At 50.4% G+C, this 23,313-nt stretch overlaps 1 protein-coding gene across 2 annotated transcripts in view; it reads right to left on the bottom strand.

Moving 5' to 3' along the window:
- Positions 1 to 18,640, bottom strand: part of LOC116954673 (melanocyte protein PMEL-like) — a 34,579-nt gene extending 15,939 nt beyond the window's left edge. The window contains exons 1-2 of one of the 2 annotated variants that reach the window (XM_032975371.2): positions 18,454 to 18,640; positions 899 to 1,051 (exon numbers count right to left, since the gene is read on the bottom strand). In XM_032975371.2, the coding sequence (XP_032831262.2) occupies positions 899 to 1,051; positions 18,454 to 18,535 (235 nt within the window). In that variant the 5' untranslated portion in view covers positions 18,536 to 18,640. Of the gene's footprint in view, positions 1 to 898; positions 1,052 to 6,410; positions 6,503 to 18,453 lie in introns of those variants that run through there. The other variant, XM_076052529.1, reaches the window with a different exon arrangement.
- Between the last annotated feature and the right edge of the window lie 4,673 nt (positions 18,641 to 23,313).

The raw sequence follows: 23,313 nt of genomic DNA, 5'->3' as shown, positions 1-23,313 counted from the left end.
TCGGGATGGTGTTGGGATTGGGACGGTGGATGGGATTGGGACGGTGGGTGGGATTGGGACGGTTGGATGGGATTGGGATGGTGATGGGAATGGGATCGGGATGGTGTTGGGATCAGGATGGTGTTGGGATCGGGATGGTGGTGGGATTGGGACGGTGGATGGGATCGGAAGTGAAGCTGCGAGTAAAATGTGATGTGAGAGCCCCACCAGGAACGGGCCATCGCTGGTCAGCATCACCTTCATGCGGCCACCTGCGCAGCGGCCACGCGAACCGGGGTCAGTCGATGGGATTTGGGACGGTGGATGGGATTGGGACGGTGGATGAGATCGGGATAGAGATGGGATCAGGACAGCGATGGGATCTGGATAGCGATGAGATCGGGGCAGTAGTGGGATCGGGATCGTGATGGGATTGGGACAGTAATGGGATCGGGATCGCGATGGGTTCGGGACAATTATTGGATGGGGACAGTGAATGTCAGCTGTTGCCTCGGTCTTACGTTCACACCTGGGGCAAGTGTCTAAAACTTCAGCACTGGAGAGGCGGAGGCAGCCGTGCGTGGTGCTGGCCACCCACCCCCTCATGAACCGTGTCGGCCTTTAATAGGGGGGTTCGCTAACAGCACTTGCCCCAGCAGTCTGTTAAAGGCTATGTGGGGGACCTTTGCCTAATTCACCAGGTAAGGTCCACTGAGCTGTAACTCTTTTTTTTTCAGAAGTGACCTGGCAAGCACAAATGATAGCAAGCTCCAAATATACAGCAGCAGGTGCCAGGGTCGAGATCGAACCCACGACCTCCTGCATACCAGGCGAGGCAGTTAACATCTCCTAGCCACCGTGAGATGTTTACCACCTCGCCGAGGGCCGTGTGTGGCGTGTGCGAGGCCCGCGGGAGCACCTCGCCAGTTGCTCTCCCAGCGCGTGTCGTTGGGGGGCCACACGGGGTACGCGGTGTCGTTCCAAGCGGCGGAGGCCTGCTGCCAGCCGTGGGGGGCCGAGCCTCCCGCCCCTGAGAGATAATCTTTCCCAGGCGCCAAGACATCCTCGAATCCTGTGGAAAACGGCACCGGGGGAGGGGGAGGGGGGGCAGGACGTGGGGACGCCGTGCTATTTATTTGTTTTGTTTAAACCTTTCCCGTTCCCGATGACGTACGTGTGCACATCATCGTTTGTTCTTCCGATCCCGTTCCAATGACGTACACACGTATATTCCGATGACGTACGTGTGCACATCATCGTTTGTTCTTCCAATCCCATGCCAATGACGTACACACGTACGTTCCGATGACGTACGTGTGCACATCATCATTTATTCTTCCAATCCCATTCTGATGACGTACACACGTACATTCCGATGACGTACGTGTGCACATCATCGGTTGTTCTTCCGATCCCATTCCAATGATGTGCAAGTGTACGTACGTCATCAAACAGAGACCAGGAAGATAAACGAACATGAAATAACTTCATCGGTACAGAAGCTTCCCACTTGGCCACGCGGAAGGGAGGGCCGTGTGGTACAGATTTGGCGCCGGCTATCGTAGAATGGCTGTGGTCGTGTCGCTACGGATCTCCGCGGTGAGTAACAACGCCTTTAAAACCAACGGCGCTACTGCGCCTCTTTTAGTAAAATGAACGCTGAACATACTCGTGCGTTCCAAGACTCGGCGGTGAACGGGACACCCAAACCCCTGCAACTTGGCAGATGTCTCGGAACGGGAAAGGGATTAACAAGGTGAGGATTACAGAGACCAGGAGGAGTCTCGTTTGCAAGAGTGACCTGCGCCACCAATGACAAGACGCCACGCTGGCTAGGAGATGTTAACTACCTCGCCTGGTATGCAGGAGGTCGTGGGTTCGATCCCGACCCTGACGCCTGCTGCTGCTGTGTATTTGGAGTCTGCGTGTCTCTCTCTCTCCCAGTGGAGGCATGGATTTTTCTCCGAGTCCTCCGGGTTTTTGCCTCAATATTTAAAATCAACGTCACGCGTTTAGAGGTTGATGAAAATGTCCACGTGATGATGATGATGAGCCACTTCGTTGGGCTATCATTTGTGATAGACGGGTCGCTTCTGAAAATGAGCCGTTACCTGGTTACAAATAAAAAAAAGTTTATTCAAAACAATGTGTTTGTTTAATAGCAATCAAGGCAAGTGAAGTGCTGTTCAGCGATGACACGTGGAAATGGCAAAACTCAAGAAAATAACATCACTCAATATTGCGCATACAAATCAATGGTAACGATACATTGTTATTGTCAGCTCGGGCAGATTCTTTTTTAGAGACTGACCCTCGTAGTGTACTCATTGCAAACGACGTTAAACGAGACATTAAACGTATGCAGGTGGTGACTATTGTACGAATCTAGATTTGAAGCTTTCGTGACTGCAAGGATCCATACTCTTTGGTTCTATTCGGTAAAGTCACGTAGGTAAAAATAAAATAACAAAAATCACGACGTGGCCTTCATCAGGTGAAGGGACCGGACTGTCCAGAGGACAGCGTTGGAGTGAAGACAAGGACGCGATCTGGGCTTGGCTGTCTTCACTCCAACGCTGTCCTCTGGACAGTCCAGTCCCTTCACCTGATGAAGGCCACGTGTGTTGTGGCCGAAACGTCGTGATTTTTTGCTATTTTATTTTTACCTACGTGACTTTACCGAATAGAACCAAAGAGTATTGTACGAATCAATTTGTTGAGGGTACAGTTTCGGGTTACGGGGCTGTCCGCCTCCATCGATGGCGTGAATTGGCGGAACTCCGAGAGAACCCGAAGCCAAAATCCCTCCAACGGGGGATCCAGGGGTCAGGCAGCAAAGAGCCACCGGGTGGGCAGGAGTCACGGCACGGTGAAGTGACGAGCGTCGTTTGGGCGATCGTGGTGAAGAAACGACTCTCCACAGACACCCAAAAAGGTCATCAGGAAAGAGGCGAGAGAATACCCACACGTGACCCCACCACGCGCACGCGGCTTGCGGATAGACTGACTGCGGTGTACCCACCGCACCCACCCCCCCCCCCCCCCCCCCATTTATACACGATGTATGTGGAAGTTATTTCGCGCCGTACGTAAGCCGAGCGTGCTAATCGGAGATACTGCTGGGTGGACAGGAGGGCGGGGGGGGGTACAATTTAAGAATCTTGCCCCATTGATCCTGGAGATAGATTTAAAAATAACGAACCCAGAGACATCTGGATCGCAAGTTCAATTTTTTTTTTATCCACCACGATTATCAGCTAACGTTTCGGACGTGCAAAGGACAAAGATCCCCCGTATAGCCTCAACGGACTGCTGGGGCAAGTGCTGTTCGCGAGCACGAGGTCGGTGGCCAGCACCACGCCCGACCGCCTTTGTCTCCCCAGTGGCGATGTTTACTATGCACCGCACCGGGTACTCGTTTGAGGCCGAATCGACCTAGGGGAGGCGCGGGACCGGTTCAGATAATCGTCACCCGTGAGCGGGAAGCAAACTCGGCTCGCCGGGTTCGTAGCGCAGCAGCGCGCTCGCCGCTACACAGCCGCTGGAAGCCAAGGGACCAGGTGTCAACTTGTTTAATTAGCAAGACGTTAAACTGAAGAGAAGATTCTAGATTTAAAGCTTTCGTGGCTGCAAGGATCCATACTCTTTGGTTCTATTGGGTAAAGTCACGTAGGTAAAAAATAAAATAACAAAAATCACGACGTTTCGGCCACAACACAAGCGGCCTTCATCAGGTGAAGGGACGAGACTGTCTGGAGGACAGCGCTGGAGTGAATAAAGCCACGCTCAGATCATAGCCATTTCTGTGACCAGTCACTAGCTAATCACTCAGCCATTTCAATGCTAAATTCTATGCTAATTCCTTTGTCAAGGCGCTTTGTTTCTTCTCACACAGCTTAAAGGTCGTGATCTGAGCGTGGCTTTTTTCACTCCAGCGCTGTCCTCCAGACAGTCTCGTCCCTTCACCTGATGAAGGCCGCTTGTGTTGTGGCCGAAACGTCGTGATTTTTGTTATTTTATTTTTTACCTACGTGACTTTACCCAATAGAACCAAAGAGTATGAAGAGGAGATCATTGCACATGTCTGCGCGCGCGCGCGTCTGTGTGTGTGTGTATGTGTGTAAAAAGAGTTGTCAATAGGGAAGGTGGATATGAGGGGGGGGATTGAGGGGGTCGTGGGGGTGGGCTCGAGGTAACAAGAAGTGAGTCTTCAGTGAGGAGCGGAAACTCATGAGTGAAGGTGGTAATGATAATAACGATGATTTACATCAATTTGTCATTCGCCTTCCACTAAATGTCTCAAGGTTTCCCGCTTAATGTCGAGGGGGAAGTTTGTTTTAGTGAAGGTGGCTAGAGTGATGAGAGAGGGAGCGAAAGCGCGTGTAAAGCAGCAAGGAGATGGAGGAACAGCGAGAGAGAGAGAGATGATAGATGAGAGAGAGAGAGATGAGAGACGGCAAAGATTGAGGGCGAGAAGGCGACGGGCCGAAGGCTACAAGCGTGGCGAGCTACACGGTGGGGGAAAGACGGCGCCGGGATTTGTAGGCGAGCAGGGTGAGGAATTTGGGCAGGCAGCGGTAGTACACAGGGAGCCGATGCAGTCTGCTTTGAAAGTGCCAGAAGGCTGCCACCAAGATCCCCTCAACGCGAAGCTCTTATACCCCACGAGCGGGGTGACCTCCGAGGTGACCTCCGGGGTGACCTCCGTGGTGACCTCCGGGGTGACCTCCGAGGTGACCTCCGGGGTGCCCTCCTGGGTGACCTCCGTGGTGACCTCCGGGATGCCCTCCTGGGTGACCTCCGGGGTTCCCTGCTTCCTGCCCGTAGTTTTGTTTTACAAAGTTCCAGACCGGTGCCTCTTCGGAATTTTTGTTGTATCATTTTTTTAGTCGCCGGCTCGAACACCTTCCCCCCCCCCCCCCCCCCCGTGGAACTTGACTCGACGCTCGCAGTTCCCGAGTGGATTTCGTCCGGCCGGTGTCTCCGTTCGCTCGGTGCCGGCCGTGTCGAGCCGTCGATGCGGCCCAAGCTGTTGCCGTCCATTCGGAGGCACTTCAGCCAGGCAGCCGACGACGGCAATCTGCGGGATTTTTTTTTTTTGGGATCGAGTCTCAGCGTGCGGATTTTTATTCGGCTAAGGGAGTTGACGTCTCGCCCACCGCGGCGGCGGCGTCCCACTACGTAGCACGCACACCAGGCGGCTCACGTCGGCCGCGGCTTTGGAATTGAACTGGGCCCGCGCCGCTCGGAGCGTGACTGTTTTCCCCTGCTTAGCCGCCGCACCGCCGCTTGCCCGGCGGCGATGTTTTTTGCAGCACGCATTAGCTGTCGCTTTCGTTGTGCAAACATCTGCCTGTTGGCTTGGACTTGCTCAGATTTGAGTGAAACGAAAAAAAAAGGTTAAATTAAAAGTGTACGGTCACTTTTTTTTTAAGCTCACAGTTTTGTTTTTCTTCCGTGAGACTCAGAGACGTGGGGGGGGGGGGGGGGACCACAGACAAGTGACGCCAACGATTGCCCAAGCTCTGTGGTCCTACATTTATTGGGCTATTTGACCAACTCCGTAGATTTCCATGAACGCTCGTTATTCGCGAACCTTGCTCTCTGCGATGTTAAAATTACGAGAAAAGTGATGAGAGATAAAGTGATGAGAGATAAAGTGACGAGAGATAAAGTGACGAGAGATAAAGTGATGAGAGATAAATTGATGAGAGATAAAGTGATGAGAGATAAAGTGATGAGAGATACATTGATGAGAGATAAAGTGACGAGAGATAAAGTGACGAGAGATAAAGTGACGAGAGATAAAGTGATGAGAGATATAGTTATGAGAGATAAAGTGACGAGAGATAAAGTGACGAGATATAAAGTGACGAGAGATAAAGTGATGAGAGATAAAGTGATGAGAGATAAAGTGATGAGAGATAAAGTGATGAGAGATAAAGTGATGAGAGATAATGTGATGAGAGATAAAGTGATGAGAGATAAAGTGATGAGAGATAAAGTGACGAGAGATAAAGTGACGAGAGATAAAGTGACGAGAGATAAAGTGACGAGAGATAAAGTGACGCGATATAAAGTGACGAGATATAAAGTGACGAGAGATAAAGTGATGAGAGATAAAGTGATGAGAGATAAAGTGATGAGAGATAAAGTGATGAGAGATAAAGTGACGAGAGATAAAGTGATGAGAGATAAAGTGATGAGAGATAAAGTGATGAGAGATAAAGTGATGTGTTATCGTAATTGTCACATATGTAACAGCCTATTCCCGTATTTAGTTAAGGCAATGCATTACAACTATATATACACACATACTTTTTTTTCTCGGACAATATCATCCGCGAAATGTACCATTCACGAGCATCTCAGAAACGCATTCCTCGTCGCGAATAACGGGGAATCGGCAAGTCGTAGCAGCAGCAGCTCACCCATCGCCACAACTCCCACCGCTCTGTACACGCAGAGACAACGCGACTCGGCCGAGGACTATTTGCTGTTGACAGCGCGCGCGCGCGCGCGCTCTCGCCTCTCGGTCATGTGAGCGGATCCAGAGAAAGGGCTGCATTCGTTACGCACCCTCCCCGCAACCTCCCTGCAACCTCCACCCCCACCTCTTCTACATCCTCCTCGTGCCTTTTTCCCTTCCCCCACTCCCCCACCGCTAATCTTTTTCATGTGACTCTTCCATGGGACCGAGCGCGAGTGCAGCTTTGTGATCCGCGGCTCGCCGTTTGCCCCGCGAAATGTGCAGACTCGGCCACTTCTGTACAGATGGGCCTATTATGTAACGACGCAAATTTATGAGTGTGGGGGGGGGGGGGGAGAGACGGGGGCATTTGGCACCGTGCCCCCCACCCATCCCCCCTCCCCCCCCCCACAATTTGTGGCGGCATAGAAATATCGTGAATGCGCCCACACAATGCATTAATCGAGTCAAAGATAGATTTTGACGACGGGATATTTGCGTCGCTCGCCCGGCGCAAGGAGATGATGCTTTTCGCGGCGGTTTGTGAGATGGTTGCGCGCAGGCCTCGGAGGGTCGATATGTAATAATTTTTCGTAGGATTAGAACAACAAACTTCTTTTTTAAAAAAAGGGGTGGGGGGCAGGTGGGGGGGGGCGGGTGTTAAACAAAGTTCCTACAATGATGGAGATATCGTGGTCGGGTTTTCAACCGCTCGTTTTCTTACGAGAGCGGCGGACGAAAATTGCGAGTTGCCGAACGGGACTTCGACACCACAGTTGCAGGACAGCCTTTGCCGTGGATAGTATTCAGAAAGCATGATCTTTGCAAGGAGGAATCTGATGAGCTATAAAGCGTTTTGTTTTTACAGATGTCCAGTAGGGGCACGTGGTAAGAAACGTTACAACTAAACCATCCCCAAACACAAACAAATACAACAACTAAACCATCCCCAAACACAAACAAATACAACAACTAAACCATCCCCAAACACAAACAAATACAACAACTAAACCATCCCCATACTAACCAGGCAAAGCCCACTGAAGCATTCACCTATTTTTCAGAAGCAACCTGGCCACAAATTACAGCAGCTCAACAGAGCGGCTCATTATTTCGACATTTATAGCATCACGGTAATCTAAATAGTCTAGTATCGTCAATACACCCCGCAGTTCATCAATCTGAGTCGAAAGCAAAGGCGTGTTATACTCGGCTAGCGTGTGAACAACCCCAAATGCAGTTGACACGAAAAATAGTACTTTCGCTCTTCGCTACTGTTTATTGTCATGTGCTGTGCGTGCTGCCGGCGCGGTATTTCTTGTTGCATTTAACGTGTCTCTGATGCATTGCTTTCCACCGCCGTATTTGGCCCGTGATCGCTTCATTGTTGCTGTGCAGTCATGTCGGACGTGTTAAATCGCTCGGATTCAGCATATCCCAAGTCGACCCAGGGGGGCGCGTTAATCAAAATAATAATAAATTTCGATTTAAAGCTTTCGTGACTGCAAGGATTCATCTTCTTTGGTTCTTTCGGTAAAGTCACCACGTAGAATGAGAATGAAATAATAAATTAATAAAATAAAATAACACAATGAAATTAACGTCGTGAGAATTTAATTGTGTTATTTTATTTTATTAATGTATTATTTCATTCTTATTCTACGTGACTTTACCGAAAGAACCAAAGAATAAAAATAATAAATATTACCTTTTTGTTCTTTCGGTAAAGTCACGTAGAAAGAACATAAATTAAATATGATTTCATATATAATAGTATAAATATGATTTAATAGTCATAATATTATAAATATTATTTAAATATTTTTTACTTTATTTATTTCTACGTGACTTTATCGAATGAACCAAAAAGTAATTCCTGCAGTCACGAAAGCTCCAAACCAAATAATAATAATAAGAAGATAACGCAAAAAAATGTTTCTAAAGAAATTTTAAAATGTACCACAACGTACACCACAGTGGGCATGAGACAAAGCGGTCGGTCTGGGGGAGCCAAATGGCTCGACACGGGGCGTGAGAGCCTCGACCGGCAAGTCGTGGGGATTACTGAACCTTTGGTAGTTCATTACGCAGCAGTAGTAATAGTAGACTTTAGCGACCAATATCATCCATAGATGAGGTTTTTTTTTGGGGTTTGATCGCGAAAATATATAAATGTGCCGTTAACCCCTGCCACCACCCGACACAGCCAATTAGTGAGGTTTGTCACATAAAACAGAACGTGCCAATTGTTCGTAACGAATTGTAAGTAACGAATTTTAGACCGCGTAAATATATCAATGTGTCGTTAACCCCGCCACCACCCGACACTGCCAATTAGCAAGAGTTTGTCACGTAAACATAGCAGGCGAGGGAGTCTTGGTAAGCCGGAGAACTCGGAGAAATCCCATTCCAAACGAGGGTGATGACCCCGGGAACAGGGCCCCCTCCTGCCCACTGTGCAGCCCCGCGGCTACAACATGTGGCAAGCCATAGTGGTGGTGGCGGTAGCGGTGGTGGTAGCGGTGGTGGTGGTGCTAGCGGTGGTGGTGGCGGTGGTGGCGATGGTGGTGGTGGTGGTGGCGGTGGTGGTGGCGGTGGTGGTGGTGGTGGTGGCGGTGGCAGTGGTGGCGGTGGCGGTGGTGGTAGCGGTGGTGGTGGTGGTGGTGGCGGTGGCGGTGGTGGTGGCGGTGGTGGCGGTGGCGGTGGTGGCGGTGGTGGCGGTGGTGGTGGCGGTGGTGGCGGTGGTGGCGGTGGTGGTGGTGGCGGTGGTGGCGGTGGTGGCGGTGGTGGTGGTGGCGGTGATGGTGGTGGCGGTGGTGGTGGCGGTGGTGGTGGTGGCGGTGGTGGTGGTGGTGGCGGTGGTGGCGGTGGCGGTGGTGGCGGTGGTGGCGGTGGTGGTGGTGGCGGTGGTGGCGTTGGTGGCGGTGGCGGTGGTGGTGGTGGCGGTGGTGGTGGTGGTGGTGGTGGTTGTGGCGGTGGTGGTGGTGGCGGTTCGTGCAACGCTGCGCTACGAACCCCGCCACCCGAGTTCGATTCCCGCTCGCGGCCAACTCCGGTGACGATAATCGGAACCGGTTCCGGGCTTCCCCTAGGTCGACTCAGCCTTAAACGAGTACCTGGTGCGGTGTGTAAGCATCGCCACTGGGGAGACAAAGGCGGCCGGGCGTGGCTGCTGGCCACCCACCCCCTCGTGTGCCGTTCCGGCCTTCGTAGGTGCTGCTCGCTAACAGCGCTTGCCCCGACAGTCTGCTAAGGCTACACGGGGGGTGATCTTTGTCCGGTGGTGGTGGATATCCATCCAAGTCCTAAACCAGACTCGAACCCTGCGTTGCTTCCAAGATCTGACGAGACGGACGGAAGCGCATTCAAGGGGAGCGTGCGATCGTAGAGCGGCGATTTTAGTTTTCTTTTTCTTCTTTCTTTTCGTTACCCACGATGCACCGTCTCACCACGTCTATCGCACGCTGAGCGAGACCGCAAGTCGGCCGCGGGACATTCGCCGTGGACGTCTTCGACAGCGCCGACTTGTGAAACGCCGGGGGGTTCGGATTCTCGCGGTGGTCGAGAGACGTCTTGAGCGTAGCTCGGGAGGGGAGAGACGTCTTGAGCTTAGCTCGGGAGGGGAGAGACGTCTTGAGCTTAGCTCGGGAGGGGAGAGACGTCTTGAGCTTAGCTCGGGAGGGGAGAGACGTCTTGAGCTTAGCTCGGGAGGGGAGAGACGTCTTGAGCGTAGCTCGGGAGGGGAGAGACGTCTTGAGCTTAGTTCGGGAGGGGAGAGACGTCTTGAGCGTAGCTCGAGACGGGAGAGACGTCTTGAGCTTAGCTCGGGAGGGGAGAAACGTCTTGAGCGTAGCTCGGGAGGGGATAGACGTCTTGAGCTTAGCTCGAGAGGGGAGAGACGTCTTGAGCGTAGCTCGAGACGCCTTGAGCGTAGCTCGAGACGGGAGAGACGTCTTGAGCTTAGCTCGGGAGGGGAGAGACGTCTTGAGCGTAGCTCGGGAGGGGAGAGACGTCGCTACCGCCGCTCTGTGGACGCCCACGCGTCTTTACCCGGGGTCTCGGTGCGCAACAACAACCACAACAACAACAACCACAACTACAACAACAACCACAATAACAACAACCACAACAACAACCACAACAACAACCACAACAACAACCACAACAACAACCACAACAACCACAACAACAACCACAACAACCACAACAACAACAACCACAACAACAACCACAACAACAACCACAACCACAACAACCACAACAACAACAGCAAATTGCGGTCGCTTCAGTTCGACGTTCGATGCGCGAGAGACTGCGACCACTCCATGTCAGCGGGCGCTTCGTCACCTTCACTTGCAGCCTTGCAACAAAACTATTTACAACGTTAATACACACGTATTAATACACACGTATTAATACACACGTATTAATACACACGTATTAATGCACACGTATTAATACACACGTATTAATACACACGTATTAATACACACGTATTAATACACACGTATGAATACACACGTATTAATACACACGTATTAACGTCGTGTGCCCCGTGCTGAATTTGTGTTTTTGATGATTTACCTTCTAAATAAAAATGTTAAAATCTGGCTCTGTGTCGCTACCCTACTAGAAAGGGGGCATCTCGCACCTTAAGGGGGTACAGCGTGGACCCCCCAGGTTAAGAAGAAGAATGAGCAAGACCACTTCCATAAACTCTCACTGCCCGGAGACCGGCGGTTCTGTACCTTCACTGTAGCCTTGCATCCCTTTGGTTCTCAATTATATATATGTTTTAAAGTGCAATGTTAATAACGACGTAGAGTTTGATGAAACAAAGTAAGTTGTGTGAGAATACGTTTTTCCCCTTTTATCTGGCAACAAAACAGCTGTGTTAAGTTGTTAAAACACCAAACTGAAACCTTTTACAAGGAATCATGTCTGCATTAACCACAATACTTGTAGTCAAAATGCAAAAAAAAACTCTGATAATATATGCATTGTCTTTTAAACTGATTGGTCCACACCAGAGACGGCTTTCTTTTGAGCCTCGTCTCAAAACGGTGTTAGACCAGAGGACGCCACAAGGCGTCCTCTGGTCTAACGCCACAAGGCGTCCTCTGGTCTAACACCGTCAGTTTCAAAGACAATGCATATATTATCAGAGTATGTTTTTTGCTTGCATTTTGACCACAAGTATTGTGGTTAATGCACACATGATTCCTTGTAAAAGTTTCAGTTTGGTCTTTTAACAACTTAACACAACTGTTTTGTTGCCAGATAAAAGGGGGACAAAGTTACTCTCATATTTTGGAATTGGCAAAGGAGGCCCCATAAAGTAAGTTGTCACTTACCAGCCCGTGCTTCATTTAAATTTTCGATTATTTACCTCCTACAAAGAAGATCTGGCCATGTCTCGCTACCCCACCCCCCCCCCCCCCAGAAAGGGGGCATCTCGCACCCCCAGCGGGTACAGCGTGAACCCCCACGTTAAGAAGAAGGACAACTGATTAAAAGGAATGTCGCCGCACCCCGTAGTCACCACCCTTCCTCCCCCACCGTGATCCGTGGGATCAAAACCAAGAACTCGAGACAGCCAAGAGCAGTGCATGCGGACGCTGACGCAGGCGCAGGATGGTCACGCGCTTGGCCCTCCGCTGACCCGCGGGTGATGGATGCATGCGTGAATGAATGAACGCCTGAATGTCATTGCAACCGAGTGCTCAGATCCGCGCAAGTTCGTGGGCGTCTAGCCTGGGCACCACGTTGGCTCTCAGGCAACAGAAGGGGTCACTTACTTTTTTGTGGAAGAGCGAGCGGGGAAATGGTGCCCCTCCGCTATGAACGTATGTTGAACTTCTTTCGCGCCGTACGTAGCCAACAGTGCTAAGTGATTGTGGACCCAGGGGTCGCTTTAAAGCAGTGGTTCTTCTTATTCTTAACCTGGGGTGCACGCTGCACCCCCTGGGATACGAGATGCCCCCCCCCCCCTTTCTGGGGGTGCGAGACATGGCCAGATTTTTTTTCTAGAAAGTAAATCATCGAAGGCAACAAATTAAGCACGGCGCACGTACGTTACAACCAAATTCGTTTAATTAAACACCCACGTATTTATTTCATTATCGTTTCTTTTTAACGGGTGAGAACCGAAGGGGTGTGAGGCTGCAGCAAAGGTTAAGAACCACTGCTTTAGAGGGACCTCGGTTGCAGCTCTGTAATATCCACTTCCGTGAGCCGCCTTCGAACGCGGAGCGCTCACACTCACTGCTCTCCGTAATGAATTTCTCGTCTCGTGACATTGCACCGATTGAACAATTGGGATCAAATTAGAGGGAGATGTAATTGGTGTGAAGAGTGCCGATAATTGGTGTGAAGAGTGCCGATAATTGGTGTGAAGAGTGGGATGTATGAGCCAGTGTTTGGTGCGTGGCCGTGATGGCTTGCTTGGATAATTTCCCGATTGTGTGAGCATTTCTGAAACGTTTTTTTTTAAATAAAAATAGTGTAAAATAAAAAATAGTGTAAAATAACAGGCTGTCTTGTGTGCGACTGCAGCCGTGAACTCCAAATCACGGAATGCGTAACTTCACACTGCCCCAAATATAAACTTGAAGGTGGTGGGTGGGTGGGTGAGTGGGTGGGTGGATGGGTTGGTGCGTGAGTGGGTGGGGGAGTGAATGGTGGATCGGTTGGTAGGTGAGTGAGTGGGTAAGTGGGTTGGTGGGTGGGTGAGTTGGTGGATGGGTTAGTGGGTGAGTGGGTGGATGAGTGGGTGGATGGGTTGGTGGGTGAGTGGGTGGGTGAGTGAATGGGTGGATCGGTTGGTAGGTGAGTGAGTGGGTAAGTGGGTTGGTGGGTGGGTGAGTTGGTGGATGGGTTAGTGGGTGAGTGGGTGGATGAGTGGGTGGATGGGTTGGTGGGTGAGTGGGTGGGTGAGTGAATGGGTGGATCGGTTGGTGGGTGAGTGAGTGGGTGGATGGGTTGGTGGGTGGGTGAGTTGGTGGATGGGTTTGTGGGTGAGTGGGTGGGTGAGTGAGTGGGTGGATGGGTTGGTGGGTGAGTGGGTTGATGGATGAGTGAGTGGATGAGTTGGTGAGTGAGTGGGTGGATGGGTTAGTGGATGGGTTGGTGGGTGAGTGAGTGGGTGAGTGTATGGATTGGTTGGTGGGTGAGTGAGTTGATGGATGAATAAGTGGATGGGTTGGTGAGTGAGTGGGTGGATAGGTGAGTAAGTGGGTGGATGGATTGGTGGGTGGGTGAGTGGGTGGATGGGTTGATGGGTGAATGGGCGGGTGGGTGAGTGAGTGGGTGAATGGGTTGATGGGTGAGTGAGTGGGTGGGTGAGTGAGTGAGTGGGTGGATGGTTTGATGAGTGAGTGAGTGGGTGAATGCGTTGATGGGTGAGTGAGTAGGTGAGTGGGTGAGTGGTGACATTTCAGGTAATGGCCCGGAATCTGACTGAACAAACATCACTGCCAAAAACCATCGCCTCGTTTAAAACTAAAACACGTTTTTTGTTTTACCAGGTCAGGCCCACTGAGCTGATATAGAGGTCTTTTTCAGAAACGACCCTGGCTATTACAATCGATAACACAACGACGTGGCTTATCATGACGTGGAAATGTATTGCAGCCATATACTCTAAACGATTGTGTTTATTTAATTTGGGGAGGGAAAAACCGGAGGACCCGGAGAAAAATCCACGCGACTATGCAAACTCCAAATATACAGCAGGCGTTAGGGTTGGAATCGAACCCACGACCTCCTGTATACCAGGCGAGGTAGTTAACATCTCAGTACTGAGAGAGAGAGAGAGACACGAAAACTCCAAATATACAGCAGGCGTTAGGGTTGGAATCGAACCCACGACCTCCTGTATACCAGGCGAGGTAGTTAACATCTCAGCACTGAGAGCGAGAGAGACACGAAAACTCCAAATATACAGCAGGCGTTAGGGTTGGAATCGAACCCACGACCTCCTGTATATCAGGCGAGGTAGTTAACATCTCAGCACAGAGAGAGAGAGACACGAAAACTCCAAATATACAGCGGGCGTTAGGGTTGGGATCGATCCCACGACTCTTGTATACCAGGCGAGGTAGTTAACATCTCAGCACTGAGAGAGAGACGCAAACTCCAAATATACAGCAGGCGTTAGGGTTGGAATCAAACCCACGACCTCCTGTATACCAGGCGAGGTAGTTAACATCTCAGCACTGAGAGAGAGAGACACGAAAACTGCAAATATACAGCAGGCGTTAGGGTTGGAATCGAACCCACGACCTTCTGTATACCAGGCGAGGTAGTTAACATCTCAGTACTGAGAGCGAGAGACACGCAAACTCCAAATATACAGCAGCAGGCGTTAGGGTTGGAATCGAACCCACGACCTCCTGTGCACCAGGCGAGGTAGTTAACATCTCGCCACCGTGGCTTCCCTGCGTGCTGTCTTTCCCCTCGCATCTCCGATCAGCACGGTTGGCTACGTACGGCGTAAAAGAAGTTCAACATACGTACACATTCACACATTCGGAAGCCACTTGAGCTAAGCACTTTTAAATCAGCTAGATTGAACACTCATTGCTTGAGAACTGCCTGTTGTGTTTAATTTTTGCACTTACCCCGCACCTCTGATTAACACGGTCGGCTGCGTACGGTGCGAAATAAGATCAACAAACGTGCATCTTTTCGATACACCGCACGTATAAATATTAGTTTCGGGTCGTAGTGTTGTTGACGAATTTGTCGAATTCGCACTTTAGGCTGGACACTTGCACGCGATTTGGCCAGAGGCAAAAATAAACCAGCACATGAACTGGCCGTGTTCTAGCGCCCCATCCCATTCAGAAACTCGCACCAAAAGTAACTGACGGCGCGGGATGAAATAATTAGAGAAACGAACGATGCCATCCACCCACCTGTACCGTCACGACACCTACACTCACCTGGCACGTAGGGTCAACCACCCGACCTGAGAATATGCACGGTCACATAATGACGGAGTGTGACCCCATTTGCGTCCTACGCTTTGATAAGAATCGCGCTCGGCTGAACCGAAGCAATGGTTTAAAAAAAACAACAACCCCGACCGCTGTTGCCGGGTCTGTCACGACTTCTCCGTCAACGGGACCCCGACTACAATCTGCGGGGGAGGGGGTGGTACATTCCCCCCCCAATGATCCGATCGAAATCCTTAATTTCGATCGGATCATTGGGGTTTATTAGTAATAAATCGACATTTTGCGACCCCCACTGCCACTGTGTAGCATATTATCACGTGCCAGGGACTCTGAGATGATCGGACAATAGTCTGAGTCCATAATTGGAAATAAGTAACGGCAAAGCAGTTTTAAGTGACTCAGAATTGTGCGCAGTCGCGTCTACAGAGTCCACGACTCCCCTGAAGGCATCGACACCTTCAGCGAGCGCGATGGCGATCACACAACGCGGTTCCAATTCGACTCTCGATCGATGGCTGCGTCATCGCCGCACACGCGTCAAATAAAAAGCAAGGGACAACTCCTTACTTACTAACAACTCCTTACTTACTAACAACTCCTTACTTAGTAACAACTCCTTACTAACAACTCCTTACTTACTAACAACGCCTTACTTACTAACAACTCCTTACTAACAACTCCTTACTAGCAACTCCTTACTTACTAATAACTCCTTACTTACTAACAACTTCTTACTTACTAACTCCTTACTTACTAACAACTCCTTACTTACTAACAACTCCTTACTTACTAACAACTTCTTATTTACTAACAACTCCTTACTTACTAACAACTCCTTACATACGAACAACTCTTTACTCACTAACAACTCCTTACTTACTAACAACTCCTTACTTACTAACAACTCCTTTACTTACTAACAACTCCTTACTAACAACTCCTTACTAACAACTCCTTACTCACTAACAACTCCTTACTTACTAACAACTCCTTACTTACTAACAACTCCTTACTCACTAACAACTCCTTACTCACTAACAACTCCTTACTCACTAACAACTCCTTACTTACTAACAACTCCTTGCTTACTAACAACTCCTTACTTACTAACAACTCTTTACTTACTAACAACTCTATCATTTTTCATTGCTGGAGGGGTTGCCTACCCCCCCCCCCCCGCAGCACGACCCGGAGCACTTTGCAGGGGTTACCTCCGGCCCTCCGAGACCTGGCCCACACGCTACCACGCTCGTGGGTTCGGGAAGCCAGTTTTCAGCGACAGACTCAAAAACGGCGTCGGTGTTGTTGTTGTTGTTTCAGAGAGCCTCCGCTCTGACGCGTGATGAACGCGCGTTCGTGATGGACTGCACTCGTTGAAAGCGCGCGGCTAGAAACGTTCTCGCCCGCCCGCTCGCTCGCTCGCTCTAACCATTGCAAGCGCAGCGTAATTCGCTTTACGCGGGTTCGACGCAGGAGACGCGAACTCTGCCGACGAGCTCGGAACCGCTCCGACGAAATATGAACTCTTGAATAAATTCGGCTGAAAAAAAATGACGTAGAAGGGAAACAATAAAATAATAAAAATATAAAGCAATAAAATTCTCACGACGTTTCGACTGCAACACAAGCATTCATCATCAGGTGTGAAAACCACAACAAGAAGATTTGAAAAAAGTCACGCACCTTCAGCGAGCGTGATGCCGATCACACAAAAAAATTTCAAATTTTCTTGTTGTGGTTTTCACATCTGATGATGATTGCTTGTGTTGCAGTCGAAACGTCGTGAGAATTTTATTGTTTCATTTTTTAATTATTTTATAGTTTCCCTTCTACGTGACTTTACCGAAAGAACCAAGAGTATGAATCCCTGCAGTCACGAATGCTTTAAATCAAAATTACCAAAAAATGTTTTTGGAATCAATGTAGCGATCACGCAATGGGACACATGTAGCCTGGTCTAACACCGGTGAAACTAGGCCATAAAGCTGGCTGTGCCGTCTCTGCTGTAGGCCAATCAGTTTCAAACACAATGCGTATATTATAATATTATTATTATCAGAGGGTGTTTGTTTGCATGTTTTGCCACGAGTATGAGTGACTCATGCAGACTTGATACCTTGCAAAAGGTGTCTATTTGGTGTTGGAACATCTTAACACCTCCTGTTTCATTGCCAGAAAGGGTGAAGCACATTTTTTTGTATCACTGTTATCCTGGCAACAAAATAATTGGGTAAATATGTTTAGTTTTTCAACGCACACACATTTCATCTGCACTCAAAAGTAGAAAATAAATGATATTGACCCCAGAAATAATCAAATTCGATGTGCTGAATAAAAGTTGGTGGTTTTCTTTCGATGTGTTTAATTTTCTTCGTGCGAGCCACCCACATTTATGCGGCGCATCAAATTTGATTAATTCTGGGAGTCAAAAGAAAGTATGTTCTACTTTTGAGGGCAAATAAAAGTGCGTGCCCATGGAATGTCTTTGTTTAGTTTTTTTTTTTACTAATTTATCGTCATACATTTGAAACAGTGCAATAAAAAATTAAGTTTAACAAAAAAAAACACGAAGAGAGGTCCCCCCCCCCAAGGATCTGCAGGGGACCTGGAACCGGTAACTTTATATGAAATCTTTCACTTGTCACGGGAGTCAACGACGAGTCTGCGTGTGCAACATTTCAGATTCCAAGATAAAACAGCGCTCAGATTGTAAATGTCGTAGTGGGTCTACTCCCCAACACACAACCGGCGGTGCTCTACTAGTTACGAATTGGCGCGTTCTGTTGAATTGACGCAATCTTACTAATTGGCTGTGTCGGATGGTGGCGGGGCTAACGACGCTTTTATATTTACACGATCTAACCCCTGCAACAACAAAAAAACCCCCATCGATATTATCGAAGACACACACATATATATACAAGCGTCAGAGATTTGAAAGAATATGAACAGACAAACTGGTCCAAGTTCGATAAAAGTGTGTAACAAAAGGCCGATGGTGGTGGTGGTGGGATCTTCTCGTTAGGACGACAGCGGTGGACTCACGTTTGAGGCAGGTCACCTGCATGGGTATTGCCCACAGGACGACGGCGAGGCTCGCCAACTTGGACACGCCGGCTTGCTCCATCGGCGACTGAAACGGACGGACGGACGAGCTGAAAAACCCCAAAAAGAGATGCCACCTTTTAACCCTCTCGCCGTGCCACCAAACCTTCGCTCCGTTGACACCGCCTTATATAACGCGAGCGCTCTCCCTGCGAGGGTGAGAGAGAGAGCGAACCTGCCCCCCAACCCACCCCCCCCCCCAGCTCTCCCTCTCTGCATCTTTCGCTTGTTACTCCCAGGGCAAGGCTCGGCAGCTGACAGGCGCGCGGCTCTCCGTCATGTGACCGACGTCTCGAGTCCCAGCAGCAGCAGCTCACCCCGGCACCCCCACCCACCCACCCAGTCATCAACTTTCTCGAACTTGTAAAAGAAGAGGTTTTTGTACGTCTCGTTAAGCACGAGGTACTCCAGTCGTCTCCTTTCGACGAGTGTGTTACCAACGCGTGATTGCATGTGCTGCTATTATTTGAATCGCTGCTGGCTACGCCACCTCCCCTCCCCTCCCCCCTAGGTCGACTCGGCCTCAAATGAGTTCCTTGCGCGGTGTGTAAGCATCGCTACTGGGGAGACAAAGGCGGTCGGGCGTGGTGTTGGTCACCTAGCCCTGGCGTGTGCTCGCTAACAGCACTTGCCCCAACAGTTTGTTAAGGTCACACCGGGGGTCTTTTTTTATGAATTAGGGAGCGGTGGTGCAGCGGTTAGCGCTACGCTGCGCTACGAATTCGGTGGCCCTAGTTCGATTCCCGCTCACGGCCACAAACACCGGTGACGATTACCTGAACCGGTCCTGGGCCTCCTCTAGGTCGACTCGGCCTCAAATGAGTACCCGGTGCGGTGTGGGTAAAATTCAACGTCACTGGGGAGATAAAGGTGGGCGGGCGTGGTGCTGGCCCGCCCACCCCCCTCGTGTGCCGTGCCGGCCTTCGTAGGTGCTCGCGAACAGCACTTGCTCCAACAGTCTGTTAAAGGCTATACGGGGGATCTTTGTCTTTAGCTTTGCTGTAGTGTGGCCGGCTCGTGTTGAGTGGCAAGGCGGCTCAGCTTGTCGAGCGAGCGGCTCTGGTGGTTGAACATCTTTTGGCTCGGCCATCGAACAAGGGACGGTGGCGCTCACCGCATCGCGCTGCGCTTTCAGATGCGCTTCTGCGGAACGTCTGGAACGCTCCTCCTCCTACTGATGAAAGGGAGCCGTTGGAGCTACGCGCTCTTAATCTCGATTGAAAACTCGCTTCTTTCGAAGCGCTTGTTGTGCTTCGCGTGTCGTTCTTCCGCCCCGCCTCCGAGCGGCGCGGTTGGCTGCGTACGTACGGTGCGAAAGAAGTTCAACACACAATACACACAAGGTCGACGTAGCGTATCGTGCGCAATTTCGTCGGCGCCCGGGCTCGCTTCTGAATCGTCGCAGTCTCAGGATCGTTCGTGGAATGACGCAAAGCGATTTGTGAGTTTGTCCAACTTCTTTTTCGCACCCGTACGTGCGGGGGGAGAGAAGGACACACAAACCAACCACAAAAACGCAGTTCTCAAGAAGTGAGTTTTCCAATCGGGCTTTAAAAAGTGCACAGCTTCCAGTGGCTTCCGGAAGCCACTGGTGCGTTCCAGACGTCCTCGGATGGCCGTCCGGAAGCGCCGCTCTCGGCGCCCGCGAAAGCAACGGCGGAGCCGACGCATCAGCCGCCGGCGAATTCATTCATCGCCCTTGGGAACTGCGCAGCCTCCGCTACGCCTGGCGAAACGCCGTCCTCGAGTTCGTCGATTCACCGCGCGGGGCGCCGACAATTGCCACGTTTGGGGACTTCAGGGGAGGGCAACCGCGTGGCTCTGGATGAGTCGAGAGGACTGAGATGGGCCACCCCACCCACCCGGCGCCGGATGAAGCGAAGTGCGGGGCCTGTAGCATGTGATGATGTTATAAGGGGCCCGAAATAATATTTTTTTTAAAAAAACACGTAAATATTAAAACACAATTTTTTTACTTGCATAGTAAAGTAATTGTTTTTTTTCATTTGCTGTACAGCTCAGATAACCCGACAAATCGCTAACCTTAAACACCCGGTGGTTCATAAAAGTGGTAAAGTACTATAGTAATAGAGCACGTGCAGAATCACTGAACCGGAATTGATAGCTTGAAAGCATTTAGCGCGGGGCCCTTGCAAGCACGGGGCCCATAGCTACTACACATGTAGTGGCTCTTAATCTCGATTGAAAACTGAGTGTAGTAACTAGTAGTAACTACTACTACTACTACATATGTAGCTACTTGTGCTACTACGATTATCCGGCACTGCTCCAACGCTCAGCAGCACATTTTTTTTGCCACGTGTTTCCCCCCCCCCCCCTCCATTTCGTGCGAGTGTTTCGATCTCGCGCGCTGAACATCGCAGACGATCGGTGGGGTAAAGTCTGGGCGCTCTCATCTCCTCCAAGACGTCTGCCCAGCCGGGAAGAGTAGGCCAAATACGCCAGTTGCCAGGACCTTCCCGGAGCGGTGACGTGTGCCAGCAATTTCACGGCTGCGTCCTTACTTTGTATAACCCTGATTAAGGATGCTATATATATGCTAATGCTCATATAATTAAAACTGCTAATTTGGCGATGTATTTTCCATAATTTGTATTGTATGACGTGTGGCAATGTTGTGAGGTGAAGCCGCATGGGACAGATGCAGGAATGCGTCTAGGACAGGGGTAAGGAGAGGTCTTTTGCCAATACTGAGGCTTTCATAGGACCTTAGCTTGTCGGAAAACTACACATTAACCCCCACCTAAATGTTGTTCGATAATTAAAAATATATATTTGACGGAGCTCAAAGTTCAAAATGTATTTTGGGTATAGCATTGTTGAGTGAGAACTCAAGAGAGCAGGAGGAGTCTCGTTTTCAAGAGTGGCCCGCGCAACACATTCAAGACGCCACGATGGCTATGAGATGTTAACTACCTCGCCTGGTATACAGGAGGTCGTGGGTTCAATCCCAGCTCTGACGCCTGCTGCTGCATATTTAGAGTCAGCGTGTCTCTCTCGCATCATCATCACGGTGGCTATTAGATGTTAACTACCTCGCCTGGTATACAGGAGGTCGTGGGTTCAATCCCGACCCTGACGCCTGCTGTATATTTGGAGTCAGCGTGTCTCTCTCTCATCATCATCGCGGTGGCTATGAGATGTTAACTACCTCGCCTGGTATACAGGAGGTCGTGGGTTCGATCCCAACCCTGAGGCCTGCTGCTGTATATTTGGAGTTTGGACGCATGTATTGTTCTCCGAATCAACGTCACGCGTTTCGAGGCTGCTGTAAATGTCCACGTGATGATGATGATGAACCACTTTGTTGAGCTATAATTTGTGATAGCCGGGTCGCTTCTGAAAACGAGCTACCATAGCTCGGTGTGCCCTTACCTGGTTACAAATAAAAAAAACGTTTAATCAAAACAATGCGTTTGTTCAAAAGCAATTAAGGCAAATGAAGTGCTGCTCAGCGATTACATCGCAAAAAAACCTAGCAAAGCAGAGATCAGGGCAAGCACAACTACTTAAAAAAAAACTGTACGAACAAAAAATACATATTTAAGAAAATTAATATCCCGTAACGACGATTTGTTGGTTTGGACAATTTACTTTGAATTGAAGAGGTTTCGAGTGATGATAATTTTTCAAGTGACGTCAAGTCACAGAAGAGTTTGAGCGTCAGACCGCGGGAACGCGTGGTGCGCGATGATGGGCTGGTTCCTCTCACGCCCCAAAGACAAAGAAGCCCCGTGTAGCCTTAACAGACTGTAGGGGCAAGTGCTGTTAGCGAGCAGCACCTATGAAGGCCGGAACGGCGCACGAGGGGGTGGGTGGCCAGCACCACGCCCGGCCGCCTTTGTCTCCCCAGTGGCGATGTTTACACACCGCACAAGTTACCGATTTGAGGCTGAGACGACCTAGGGGAGGCCCTGGATTGGTTCAGATAATCGTCATTGGCGTTGGCCGTGAGCGGGAATCGAACTCGGGGTGCCGGGTCCGTAGCGCAGCGCTAACCGCCACCCCACCACTCCGCACATACACAACAACAACAACCGCCATTCGCCACTAAGTGGCGGTGACGTCACCACGACGCTTGTGCCAGGCTATGTGCACCTTGAGGCCACGTGAAGTGTCGAACGCCCGCTGGAAGGTCACGGGGCAGACCCAGGTGCCACGCGTCGACTGACTGAGATGACTGGCTGGTGCACCACCTGTGCCCCCTACAGTACCAACTTGCTGTGCTTTAGCCACCCGGCGCTCCGCTCGTTGTTGTGAGCGTCGCTCCTCCGCCCTCCGTTGTTGTTGGAAGGCGACTGCCTCCAACTGCCCAGTAGCGTCCTTCACGAGCCTCCTCCACAGAGGCCGATCTTGACACCGCTGGTACCAGTCATCGGCAAGTCCACTCAGCTCCACCTCCTCCTGTACCACATCACTCCATCTCTTCTCTAGCCCGTGCCGCGCCCGTTTAGCCCCCTCGATCCGGCCGAACAAAAGCTGTTTCGGCATGCGGTGGCTGGGCATGCGGGCTACATGACCCAGCCAACGCAGCCTTGCCTGCCGGAGGAGCTCACCGATGGGACCTTGCCCAGATCTGTGAGCTCCTCACACAATCCAGCCTGGTTAAACCCAGGATGGTTCGTAGGCAGGCCAGCCTAAATGTTTCTAATCGGCGAAGATGTTCCATTAGGGGGGGGTCCACGTTTCGCAAGCGTAGAGAAGGGAGGGAATGACCGTGGCCGAGAAGACCCAAAGCTTCGTGCGGAGCGACAGACCAGGTAGCTTCCACCACACAGC

Source organism: Petromyzon marinus, chromosome 56 (genome assembly GCF_048934315.1).
Source record: "Petromyzon marinus isolate PM22_M1 ecotype Great Lakes invasive population chromosome 56, UKy_Petmar_22M1.pri1.0, whole genome shotgun sequence".
NCBI lineage: Eukaryota > Metazoa > Chordata > Hyperoartia > Petromyzontiformes > Petromyzontidae > Petromyzon > Petromyzon marinus.
The sequence above is the reverse complement of the archived record's forward strand: the minus strand, read 5'-3'. Positions and strand labels throughout refer to the sequence as shown.